At 39.7% G+C, this 13998-nt stretch overlaps 1 protein-coding gene across 1 annotated transcript in view; it reads right to left on the bottom strand.

The window, feature by feature from the left end:
* POLA2 (DNA polymerase alpha 2, accessory subunit) overlaps positions 1–13998 on the bottom strand; it is a 633383-nt gene that overhangs the window by 452601 nt on the left and 166784 nt on the right. Inside the window, exon 5 of the mRNA XM_044075741.1 lies at positions 10940–11049. Within this exon, the coding sequence (XP_043931676.1) occupies positions 10940–11049 (110 nt within the window). The remainder of the gene's footprint in view (positions 1–10939; positions 11050–13998) is intronic.

Below are 13998 nucleotides of genomic sequence, written 5' to 3'. Positions count from 1 at the left end.
GGGTTTGGCAACAGCCCTTTCTACCTTCTGTTTCCTAAGTCATTGCGCTAAACGTTTTTATGCTCTAGTGTAATTAGAAAAAAACAGTTGCTTAACAGCAATCTTTCTAAGATTGTGCATATTATCCAGGTAATCCCTTATTTTCTGCCTAGCATTCTGCATTCAATCCTCTTCTTGTTCTGTCAGATACCTCCTATTCTGCAATACTTAAACATCTGTCAGTCCCTCTAAATTCCTGTTACATCTTAACTATAGCTCCATTTCTTTTATTTCCACCATATTTTTAAATTCCACCTTAATTTTATCCCACTCCCTAGTTATTTTTCAGCAGAAATTTCTATCTTCTGTAACAGCTCCTGAATAATGTCCATAACCCATTCCTTAAATTCCTCTCTTTTCAACAGATAGGTGGGAAAGCGCCAATGTCTCATTTTTATTTCATTACCCTGTGCTTTTGTTTTAGGCATTATTGGAGCATGATCTGAAATAATTATTGGGGGAGTATCAAGAGCTTCAACTAAATGCACTTGTTCCTATGAAATGTAAATTCTGAATGCCTTTAGAGAACATTATCTCCTAGCCAATTTCTATTTTCTTTTTTTCCCCTCAGCCAATCACTATCCACAAGACTGTAGCCAGTTTCTCTTTATCATATTATCCCAATGGAGACATGATAACAGACAGCCAGCTTCTCTTCATCAGACTGTGTCCATGGAAACATGAAAATCAGCTACAGAACTGTTACTGAGCATATATGTATTTGCTAGAAAAAAGCCTCATAATATTCAATGTTCTTGTTCTCTCTTAAAACTTGTTACTAAATCAATTTAAGGTATTTAATCCAGTCATTCCTCCCATGCAAGAATAAAACAAAGCACATTAATTTTAACTTTATCATGCTTTTTAACCAAGCTTTTTTTTTTTTTTACACTGCAGTGCCTACGTTTATTAAAACTGAAGAAGAGAGAGAGAAGAAAGAAAGAAAAGAAAAATAAGACCAGCAGCACCCATTTACAATCAAAATTTACACTCAAAAATAACTGGAAAAAAAGCTTTACTTTATAACATGTACACAAAGCCACATGCCCCAAAACTGGTACTATTTAAGAAAAAATCTTTACTTACAATTAACTTTCCCCCTCCTCAAAGCATTTTTCTGGACATTAATGACATGAAGTAGGGCATATGTTTAGAGTGTCCCACAAGCCAAAAAGTCCAATATTTCCAGATTTTCTTGTTCTGTCATGTCACAAATTTAACTGTTGCATTGTAATCCTGCATTAAGTTACTGGTTTTATTATAGTTCACCTCCAAAATCCTGTTCATTTCCAACATAATCTCGATTCTTCTAGTCAGCTCTCGTGCTCCCTTTCTTCTCTCCAACATTTTCCATTGAAAATTTTGAAAAGTTTTCATAGGTACAGTCTCTCTGTGATCTTTATTACCAGAAGAACAAGAAGCAGAATCTCCTTCTGTTTCAAAGCTTACTTTTTGTTGGACAAACTTTTGTATTTCCTCCTTAGCATGTACTTTATCAAACAATGATTGTGTCCCTCCAGGGAAAAATAAATTGAAGACAGCTGGGTACAGCGGTTTGAATTTCACACCTGCATCTCAACATTCCATGAAAACTGGAATAAATTTGCTCCTCTTCTGTCTGGTGTACAATGCGTAACCATTCTCCACAAACACTCTGCTGTCTCTCACTTTTAGTACTTTGTCCTTCTGCCACAGTTTTGTCAGAATAAATTCCTTCTGCTGGTATGATTGCACCTTTACTATTAAAGGTCTAGGTTGCTTTCTTATAGACAGGTTTGGAGCATACACACAATGTGACCTTTCAACTAACAACTCCCGCTGTGGAGTCCGGTTGCCTATTTGTGCTTTCATAAAATTAATGCAGCCTGTTCCTTCCAGCTTCTCTGGTATAGCTGAAAATCTCAAGTTTTCCCTACATCCTCTGTCCTCTAATTCTATTAGTTTTTGAAACATCTCTTCCTGACCAGTCTCATATTCAGACAACCTTTTCTTCATTTCAGCCTCTGATTTTTGCAGTTTTATCATCTCATCTGAATAGCTATTTAAAACTTCTTGCATTTTTCCAGCCTTTTGTTGTTTGTGTTGATATACCCCATCAGTGTTTTGTTTATTTTAAACAAGTCTGTATGCAGTTGTCTTACATCTTCCTGTAGATTACTGAAGTCATGTCTGAAGGTTCCATGCTTTTTGCTGAACAGCTGCAGAACTTTCCCCAGTCAGTGTTTCTTCCTTATTTTTGTAGCTGATTTTTTTCCAGGTCTTCTGAATTTCTTTATTCCTGGCATCCAGGCAGTGCACTTACTAGCCAGTCACTGAAATTTATCCATAAACACAAGTCTACTGGCCTTCCCTGCTGAGCTTCTGTTTTCAGACTGGGAAAGCTAGAAACAAGCTGCTACTCAATGTGTAGCCATCTTGGAAGTATATTACCCTCCCCCTTCTTTTTACATCCTTTCCTAAAAAAGTTGAAACTTCTTCCTTCTTTCCTTTTAAAAAATATTTGTCTATATAACACTATCCTATTTTTCTCATACAATCTCTGTTCTATTTTTCTTACTGTATTTCTTCCTTCTTCCATTCCTTTCTCAAAAATAAACACTTCCTACCATTTTGTTCGGTTCTCATAAAATACCCTCATATGTTCTTTCCCTACTGTACCTTCTGCTTTTATCTCTTACATCCCCATTAACCATTTTATTCTTTTATCTTCTTTTATGATTTCCTCATTACCACCTAACAAACCCCATTCTGCTCTATGACATGAAAAATCTACAACTTCTATGCCACCTGTTACTTCCTTCATGTCTCATCTTTTTAAAAAATCCCTTTCTGTATGTCCACTCTGTACATTTTCCTAGGTTCAATTTTCCATATCATTTATTTTATAACTTTACGTATTGAGTTTTTTTCCTTACTTTACAGCTAAAGTCCCTATCATTACTACTGACATATTTACTATCATTTTTTTTCTTTGCAAAACGTTTGCTCATATATGCATATATTAATATTATCCTCACACAATTTTCATTTTTTTCCAAGTCACTTCTCATCACTCTTTCTGGTATAATGAATTTTACATCCAATATTTTCACTTTATTTTCTCTTATTACACTCCTAACCAAGAACATGTTTCATCTCAAACCAAAGAACTGTCAAGACTAATATTTCCTACAAAAATGTATACACTTCCTAGCAGTATTCCCTTGCACCCATATTGCCTACAACTTTTTTATGCACTGCCAAAACAAATATTTTCATCCTCATAATAGAAGGCCTTCAGCTGTTCCAAATACCGAATAGTTGCCATTTGCTTATTTACTACTATCTGAAACATGCTATAATTGCCCACAATAATTATACAGTATAGCCCACACTTCCAATCCCTGTCTATACATTTTTATCATCATACATTTTCTTGATGGCCATGCAGTTCACCACATTTGATAAAAAAAAAAAGTTGTAAGTTACAATTCTTCCATTTCTACAGTTCTGAATTACACAATTTTCTTTTTAAATGCAAGCCAAAGTTCTGAAAAAATAAAGTCTTTCCAAGGTGATATGTTATTTCTTTTTTTCTATTTTCCCCATAAACTTTTCTGCACCTGAAAAAGTTTTAAAAGTTATATTATGTCATGCCCCTCAATAGTAACACTGGTTTCACTTCTTCTTACAACCGGCCTTTTTTGCTGAAGATGCAACCCTTTTAATCCTGTCAAACACCTCTTTACTTTTCACACTGCTTCCTGTTATTTGACTTACAACACTACATACATTTTTTTTCTTTGCTTCATTTTTGACATCCACAGCACCCAGATGTAGACACATATTCTTAAATACTGATTACTTCAGTCAAACATTCCTCTGTGCTTTCATCCCCCTGTAATCTGCTTCTTTACCACAGTTCCTGCTTCATCATCTGATTACTCCTGTAACACTCGATCCATAACAGTACTCTGGCTCGCCCCCTCTAATTCATCTGGTTCTCCTTCCGTCATTAAATTCTCCAACACCCCTGTATCAAGATATCCAGACCTCTGTTCTCCGACTCTATAACTAGGATCTCTCCCTCTCACCAAAACTTCTCCAAACAAAAGTGGCAGCACTCTGGCGCCACCTAGTGCTTGAAAAGAGTATGGGAAGTTCTCCAGTTCCCTGGACAAATTTTCCCTAACAGCTGGAATACCACATTAGGTTTCCCCTCAAGAGAGACGACTAACCCAGTCAAGAAAAAGATAAAAAAAGAAAATTATAAGACTCATTAAAAAGATGCGCCAACTTCAGAAAAACTTGTAGATTTCTTGATTTGCCACAGTATATGGTTGAGGAATACATTTTCTTTCAAAAGATTCTACCCATCTTTGGATGCTTTCCCTAATTTGTTTCAGCTTTTATTGTTTCAGTTGAGCCACTTAAGATAAATATTTTTTTTTCAAAAAAAAAAAAGGGGTGAAGAAACACAAGACTCTTAAAACCTTATTTTAGCAGTCCACTTTCATTTAGTGCAGTACTCAAACTTCCATATTCTGGTCTGAGCCCTCCTTCAAAAAACACTGATGTAATCCATGCAATGCCATCAGCACACTACAGATGCTTACTGACCAGTGTCAAAGTGATATGTTGATTACTCATTAGTAGATTTGGAAAACCTGGTACTTGACAAGGGAAAAATAATATCTGTCAAAAAATTAAAAGCCATTACACAGATGAAACTTTAGCACTACACCAGAATGAAAATTCAGAACCAGTAAGAAGAAAGTACAGTTTTGTACCTACCATAAATGTAGATGTCCGAACAGGATAGCATCTGCAGTCATAACAAATGGGTTGTCATCTCTGCTGGATAAAGGCATCATTCCTCAGTGTTTCTTGCCCCAGATGCCAGTTGCCCTCTTGGAAAGCTAAATTTTGGATAAATGCCAATGTTTCCAAAAAGTAGAAGGCAAACACAAAAATAACAATGTATGTACATATATACAAACAAATACACCATAAGAGACTCCCCAGCTAGCTATTAGGAGGGTAAATACCTAGGAGTACCACAGAGGGAAGGATGACTGCAGATGCTATCCTGTTCGACATCTACATTTATGGTAGGTACAAAACTGTACTATGTCCTTCAAGGATGCATCTGCAGTCATAAGAAATGGGTAGAATACCATAGCCAAACTAGGGAGGAGGAAGAAGAATTATGGTGTAGTTAGGATCCCTTGCAGTACAGCAGTGGCAAACCCTGCTCGGGATCTAGAGTATAGAGGTAAATTATAATGCTTGGCAAATGTATGAGAAAGGTGTGGTAGTGGCTGTAGCCCTTGTAGAATGAGGTCTTATGTTCTGTGGAATTGGTTTTCCGTGGTAGGAGTAGCAGAATCTTATGCAATTTCCTATCCATTTGGAGATTGTCTGTTTGGAAATTGCTTTTCCTTCCCTTCCTGTTGCATAGGCTACTAAAAGCTGGTCAGTTTTTCTGTCACCTTTGGTTCTGTCCAGGTAGTAGCGTAACTGTCTATGTACATCCAAGGTATGCAGCAGTCTTTCCCCTGTTCTGTGGATTGGGAAAGAAGGTAGGTAGGTGGATTGCCTGGTTTAAAGACACTCTGGATACCACCTTAGGCATAAATGTAGGATTAGTTCTCATGGACACCCTATCTTGATGGAAGATTAGGAAGGGTTGTACTGCCATTAAGGCCTGTAGTTCGAAACCCTCCTTGCTGAAGTAATTGCCAGTAGGAAAGCAGTTTTCCATGATAGGTGTTGAAGATCTGCTGTTGCTGCTGGTTCAAATGGAGGGAGTGTCAATTTTTCTAGCACAAAGTTCAAGTCCCATGCTGGTAATGGTGGTTTCCTAGGAGGTTTTACATTCTTGATCCCTCTGAGGAACTGCCTGAGTAGAGGATAAGACAGGTGGATCAAGCTGTATTCTGCTGAAATAGCTGATGCATGTATCTTGATGGAGGAATAGGACAAGCCTGTATGTAGAAGCTCTGCCAAGTACTCCAGGATGTTAGCAATATCTATGTTCGACACATCTTTTCCTCTTTCAGTACTCCAAATGACAAACCTTTTCCATTTTCCTGCATAGTTCCTTCTTGTTGAAGGTCTGCGGGCTTCAAGGATAATGTCTTTAACCCTTTGGGATAGGTCTGGGTTAGTTGCTGCTATGTGATGTTCCAGGCAGTCAGTTGCAATGTTTTTAGGTTTGGGTGCATGATGTTGTAGTTGTTCTGAGTTAACATCAAAGGCATCAGGGTATTGACCACATTCTCCCTGAGACATGCTCCTCAACAATGGATACCAGTGTTGTCTTAGATATCAGGATTATCCTTCCTCTTTGATTTTCTGTAGTACCTTGTGCATCAAAGGAAGAGGTGGAAATGCATATGCTGTCAGGCCTTTCCAACTGAAGGATAGAGAGTCCACCTTCCATGCAAGTGGGTGGTATGTCCTTGTGCAGAATTTTTGAGCTGGTGATTGAGTATAGGTCTATTTGTGGCATTCCCCATTTCTTTGTGATGGCCTTGAAGATGTCCGGGTGTAGCATCCATTCGTTAGTATCCGAGGTGGTTCTGCTTAACATGTCTGCTAGGGTGTTTTCTTTTCCGCACAAATATTGCCTGTAACTGGATGTTGTAGCTCAGAGCCATATTCCAAAGGTCCAGAGTCATTCTGCATAGGGGGTATGAATGAGTGCCTCCCTGTTTGTTGATGTACCACATGACTGTGGTGTTGTCTGTCCTTATCATTAAATGGCCTTCTTTGAGGAATGGTCTGAATTTCTGGATTGCTAGTTTTACTGCCAGCATTTCTTTTGGTTTATGTGCAGGTGCAGCTGGTCTGGAGTCCACAATCCTTGTATGCATTTGTCCAACATGTCCCAGCCTAGGTCTGAGGCGTCCGTTGTGATGGTTTGGCTTGCTTGAAAGTTGTGGAAGGGCAAGCCTGGGTTTGACTGGCATGCTTGAGCCCACCATAGGAACTCCTGTTTCAGGCATGGGATTAGTGGGACTAAGCTGTGGCTGTGTTGAGACCATAAATTCTTTAGGTACCACTGTAGCTTTCTCATATGCAGTCTGGCATGTGGGACCAAGATTATGCATGATGCCATGAAGCCCAAGGCCTGCAGTACTTTTCTTGCTGTTAGTTTGTTCTGCTTTGTTAATGCCAAGAAGTAAAGAGGGAGTTGTTTTGTTTTTCTGCAGTTAGGAATGCCATTTGTTTTACTGTGTCCACCAAGAATGTTCTTGTTTGGGATGGTACAGTCTTGACTTTTGTAAATTGACTGTGTATCCCAGGGCTTGTAGTAAGCAAATGACTCTTTGTAAATCTGTTGTCAGCTTGCTATTGTTGTCCGCTTGTAACAGGCAGTCGTCCAGGTATGGATAAATTTGGATTCCCTGTAGCCTGCAGTGAGCGATTACTGATGCCAGGCATTTTGTGAATACGTAGATAAGCCAAAGGGCAATGCTGAGAATTGATAATGCCCTGATCCTGCAAGAAATCTGAGGTATCTTCTGCAATTTGGTCGTATGGGGACGTGCAGGTATGCCTCCTTGAGATCTAGAGTTACCAGCCAACACTCCTTGCCCAGCATGGGAAGAAGTTGCTGTAGGGTCAGCATTTTGAATTTTGGGACAATGATGTATGTGTTTAAGACGGACAGGTCGAGAATAGGTCTCCAACTTTTCTTTTCTTGGTACTAGGAAGAGTCTGGAGTAGAATCCTTTGCCCTGTTCTGTTATTGGTACTCTTTCCACAGCTCTTATCTTTGTTAATTTCTGCTTTAGAGCTTCTGTTTTGATTTGGAGGTAGGTTTGGCATTCCTCTTTTACTGGTAAGGTGTGGAAGTGGAACCTGTAGCCTTGGTCTATGGTTTGCAAAATCCACTTGTCTTTTGTGATATAGTGCCAATTTTTTGAAAATAAGGCTAACTTTCCGCCTAAAGGTGCTGTTATTTGCTCCCTGGTAGGCGTGTCAGAGCCAAGTCACTGTGATTGTCCTGTTGCAGTGGCAGTGGTTGTGTCTGTGCTCGGTTATTGCCTTGCCAGGCACCCCCTCTGGATTGATTTCTGCCTCTAGATTCCTGCCTCTTTGAGATTTTGAGGAGTCTGGAAAGGACCAATTTTTGGCAGGCCAGTTCCTGCTAAACCTTTGGGGCTGAACCTGTAAGAAATCCTTAACTGTTTGTACAGATTTTGTCTTCTTCCATTTTCTTCATTACTTGCTGAGCAGGTGTACCAAATAGACTGGCCTTATCCATAGGAGCATCTAACAGCTTTGCTTTAACATGATCCGCAAGACCTGTTCTTTCAACCATGCATGCCTTCTTATCACTGTGCCAGTCATGGCTGATCTAAATGAAGCCTCCAGTGCATCATAGCCACATTTTAAAGAATGGTTACTAACCTGCTGAATGTTATTCACCATTTCTAAAACATATTTCTTATCTAAGGAGTCATCAGTGGACAGCTTCTTAGTTAACTGATCAAGCATAAACTCTTGGTATTGGATCATATGAAACTGACAGTTTAAAGCTCTAGCTGAGAGAGTAGCAGAGGTGTAAACTTTTTCCCCCATCTCTCTAAGGACCTGTTCCTTTTCAGAAGGAATAGGGTTTTGCTGAGGTCGAGGCTACTGCCTTAGGCCCCTGGGATATAGTCTCAGGATCTGCAAGTGGGGCCTTGTATAGGTGGTGATGAGTGTCTGGCACCCTGTAAAATCTATCTGGTTTGGCAGGGGCTGGAGGTAAGGTATCAGGAGCAAACATCATGCACCATCCACAACAGGCAGTACTGGAGGTATAGCTAAGGGCCTATGTTGTGGTAAGTGCAGAAAAGTCCTAAGCCTTTTTCTTGAATCTGAGAAATCTTGTCCCTGCCATTGGAATTGTTCTCTCATGGCATGTAAGGTTTCCCCAAAGGAAAATTCCTCTGGTGGAGAGGCAGATGGAATGGATTCTTCAGCATCGGAATCTTCATAAGTATAAAAAGCAGCCTCTGGCTGATCTGTAATGTCTGAGTCATCCGAAGAATCATCAGAGGACACTGGCTCGGGGGGCTCTTTCGGGGGCTGAGAGGCCCTGTCTGGGTGAGATTGGGATCCCCTAATTAAGGATATTAAATCCTCTGCCAGAGTAAGCATTTGAGAACTAGAAGTGGGCCTGTGAGAGGGAGTCTTAACAGGCACTGATTTAACAGTTTTGGCTGCTTTAGCCCTGGCAAAGGCCTTAATAGACATGGTAGAGACATCCAAAGGAATGGTGTCTGATAAATCACTAGGAACCACAGTAGTAGGCAAAACTTCTGAGGCCGATTCAACTAAGGTAGCAGGAGCCTCAGTAGTAGTCATGGATTCGGCTGAAGATTGAGGGTAGTCGGAGGATCCAAACTGTTCAGCGGAAATCTTTATGAGGTATTTGTTTCCCACAAGTTAAACAGTTATTGACCTTTTCTGACATTAGCTTTTAGAAGTCTTCAAGTAGTATTCGGTAGTAGTAATCTCTGGATGACCGACCGCACTGCGAACAGCTTGCTGATGCCTTTATACCAAGACCAGCAGAGATGGACAGGACAACCCATTTGTTATGACTGCAGATGCATCCTTGAAGGACATCTGGAAAACATGCAGCAATGAGTCTTGTGCCACCTGCGTTAGAACCTTAACAGACATAGATACCTGTGTTGATTCCTCATGAGGAAAACCATTATGTGAGATAAATCTGCCTTTTTACAGGTGGGGGTCACAACTCTATTATTAACATATTCTAAATCCAAGGTTGTTTGACCTCAGAAGAAAGGAGATATTAGCTTTCTGTACCCTGAAGTTGTATAACCTTTAAGAGACTATGTAAAAGTAGAAGAGGCATGGGAGGCTGCCCTCACATGACAGGTGTAGTGAGCTTGCCAAACCAAAAAAAAAAGTTAAACAGCTGATATTACCTTTACTTCTAAGGTACCACATATTGAAAAGTACTTGCAAATATTTGGCAAATCTTCTATTACCTGAATGTTTCACCAGAACAGCTGTAGGTACTTTACCATGGACATGAAATTTAATTTAGCCTGTTGTCTCTAAGATGTTCCCTTAAGTGTTGCAATATGTGTACTACAGAAATATGATTATATCTACATGCAGTTCACTCTCTCTTACATGTACTTACAGTTTTATCTGCGATTAAAAAGTTACTAATTTCCATATCCCTATACAAATTTCTAAATTAATATAAACTTTCTCTCAACAACACATCATTTCTATGTGCATTATTCTGGACTGACAGCAGTGCCATAGAGGCATAGTTTATGTTTAGTCTGGAAGATGTATATAGATATAGGGATAACAAGCTCTCTCATGTAGATGTCACATATAAAGCATCAACAATGTGGAGCATGGGGTATGAGGCTGAAGCCTTGCATTTCACCCAGCATAATTATGCAACAAAGTACTGTCATGCTTGTATGAATATGATGCAGAGCAGAGTTCCACACCATCCAGTATTTCTGTGCAACTTCTTATAAGCTACAGTATTTTACAGGCAGCTGATGGAGATATTACACAGAATAGTAAGTTTGTTTGGAGTCTATTTTATTTATTCTTTGCTGGAAGTTGTGCAGTAAGGAAAGCAAGATGGCTAAATGGGTGGGGTGATGATAGAACAGCCCTTTGAACGTTACCATTGAATTTTCTTACATTAGGAAACGAGCACCACTGTCCTGGTATAACAGACACACATAAGACATTAAACAGAAAGGAAAAGAGAAAAAAATAACATTCCTTCCCAGTGTACACAAGGAGAAAATCTTACATCAAATTCAAAATAAACAATGCAGTGCAAGAACAAATATTTACTGCCACATACTAATCTTTTAACTCTTAAATATAACATCTACAAAACAGTGTTTAATGTTACCTGGGAGAGAAGCTTGATGGAGAAAATAGCAGGTGAGGACTTCGGTTGAGAGCAAACACCCTCTTAGACTGTGGGTTTTCTGGAGTGGTCAAGACTCTCTTCTGGGACCCCTACAATCACAAAGCAAAGAAGTGGGTGCCACCCAGTACCAGCTTTTAGTCTCTGGAATTCACTGGAATGCATCCATTATATGAAGAGAAAAAAAACATCTCTTTATTACAACTGTGTCTACTGTACCTTCGAATAACAACCTTTAAAATGAACAGGATAACTTTACAGCTTCTGGACCTATGGTGCTCCTGAGTTATTTACAGGATGTCTTTGCACAGGCAGTCCTCCTCTCAGGCAGTCCACCCATCCTAGTGGTCAGCTAAAGATATTCAAATGAAAAGTAATAACCCACCAACCACATTGCTCCTAGCCACTTGCATACTGACCCCTCCCCCTCACGTTAACATGACATGACACTGAGAAAATACTGTACTACCAAACAGTATTTTGACAAGAGCGCAAATCCAATTTAAAACTTTTAAGACTGAATGCCAGCATCTTATTTCCCAGGAGGAGGAGGAGGACTGGCTCTGCAAAGACATCCTGTAAATAACAGTCATGAGTACCATAGATCCTGAGGCTGTAAAATTATTCTGCTCATCTTAAATTGTGTTAGTCTTTCTTCTCTCACCTAGTGTGCTGGGCAGAATGAACAACAGTGACGGCTTCATTCACAGTGGAAATACCTCACTAAAAGAATCACAGGTCTAAAGCAAATGCCCTATGCTGACCGTCTAAAAAAAACTCCACCTATACTCTGTTGCATATTGTCTACTCAGAGGCGATCTCTGCTTAGCATACAAGGCCATGTCAAACCCAGACCTGTTAGACATGCTACACTTAAAGAAATGCCAATCCCTCAGAGACGCACGCTCCAGGGATCTAAACCTGGTCATCACAATGAACAAAACATGCTGGAGGGATAGGTTCCTGACCCAAAGACTCCCCAGACTCTGGAATAAGACTGCCCATACATCTCAAGCAGAGCGCCTCATTGGTCCTCTTCAAAAGGAACCTTGATGACTGGATAGGAGATAGGAAATTCACCCCAGGGATCACATCAGTCGCCCTGCTAGACAGGGGTCCAGGGATACTGTGGGAAGAAATAGCCAGGGAACGGTTATGGCTAGGCTCTAGGCCGATAGCCTAGTACCAACCTATGAAACTATGAACAATATTGACTTTTTATTTCACCTGACAACCTAAGAAGCACAGAGGATTAATGACAAGATCTCTCTTCTCATACCTCTAATGTCCGTGGTTCAATCCTGACCTCTTGTCAATGTCTATTTGGATTTTTGCATGGTCTTTTCATGCCTGTATGGGTTTTCTCTGGGTTCCCAGCTCACTTCCATTTTCTATAAACAAAATTATTGGCTGGCCTAAATAAAATGTTAAAAAATGCATTTCATTTACCACTGCCATTGTGGCAATGAGCTACTGGTGAAAAGAGTTTGAGAAATTTACTCAATTAACAAATAAAAAAAAAAAAACTTGTTATAGAGCAACAGACAAAATTCAGTGCACAAGAACTGGCATCTCATTAACAGAAACATAAAAACTGACAGCAGCTACAGCCCACCTATTAACCACATTTCCAGCTGTTAGAAAAGCCACTGACACTATTCATAAGCAAAAACATATTTATAGTGGATATAAAAAGTTTACACACCTCTGTCAAAATGCCAGCTTTTTGTGATATAAAAAAATGAGACCACAATACATAATTTCAAAACTTTTCCCATCTTTAATGTGATCTATAACCTGTACAATTCAATTGTAAAATAAACAAATCTGTTAGGGGAACAAATATAAAAAATAAAAAATGTACAATAAGCTGGATGCATAAGTGTGCACACCGTAAACTAATACTTTGTTGAAGCACCTTTTGATTTAATTACAGCATTCAGTCTTCTTGGGTAGGAATCTATCAGCATGGCACATCTTGACTTGGCAATATTTGCCCACTCTTCTTTGCAAAAGCTCTCCAAATCTGTCAGATTGCGAGGGCATCTCTTGTGCACAGCCCTCTTCAGGTCACCCCACAGATTTTCTATTGGATTTAGGTCTGGGCTCTGGCTGGGCCATTCCAAAACTTTCATTTTCTTATGGTGAAGCCATTCTTTTGTTGATTTGGATGCAAAGTATGCTTGTGGTCATTGTCGTGTTGAAAGGTGAAATTCCTCTTCATCTTCAGCTTTCTAGCAGACACCTGCAGGTTTTCGGCCAAAAGTGACTGGTATTTGGAACTGTTCATAATTCCTTCCACCTTGACTAAAGCCCCACTTCCAGCTGAAGAAAAGCAACCCGAAAAGCATGATACTGCCACCACCATGCTTCTCCATGGGGCTGGTGTTCTTTTGGTGATGAGAAGTGTTATTTTTGCACCAAATGTACCTTTTGGAATTGTGGCCAAAAAGTTCAACCTTGGTCTCATCAGACCAGAACACATTTTCCCACATGCTTTTGGGAGACTTGATGTATTGTTTTGTAAATTTTAGCCAGGCCTAGATGTTTTTCTGTGTAAGAAAAGGCTTCCATCTTGCAACCCTACCCCACAGCCCAGACATATGGAGAATAAGGGAGATTGTCACATGTAGTACACAACCAGTACTTGCCAGAAATTCCTGCAGCTTCTTCAGTGTTGCTGTAGGTCTGTTGTCAGCCTCCCTGACCAGTTTTCGTCTTATCTTTTCATCAATTTTGGGGGAGAATGTCCAGTTCTTTACAACGTCACTGTTGTCCCATATTTTCTCCACTTTTTGATGACGGTCTCCACTGTGTTCCACGGTATATCCAATGCTGTCCAAATTATTTTGTACCCTGACTGATACATTTCAACAATGAGATCCTGTTGATGCTTTGTAAACTCTCTGCGAACCATGGCTTTTGCTGTAGCAGGCAACTGAGTAAATGTCAGGAAAATCCTACTAGGACAGCTGAACTTTATCTGGGGAAAATCAGAGTCTCTTTAATTGATAACATGTGTGTACCCAAGAAGACTGAAT

Source organism: Protopterus annectens, chromosome 6.part1 (assembly GCF_019279795.1).
Source record: "Protopterus annectens isolate FY-2018-M chromosome 6.part1, PAN1.0, whole genome shotgun sequence".
In the NCBI taxonomy this organism is placed as follows: Eukaryota; Metazoa; Chordata; order Ceratodontiformes; family Protopteridae; genus Protopterus; species Protopterus annectens.
Note: the sequence above shows the minus strand (reverse complement) of the source record. Positions and strands in the feature narration are given on the sequence as shown.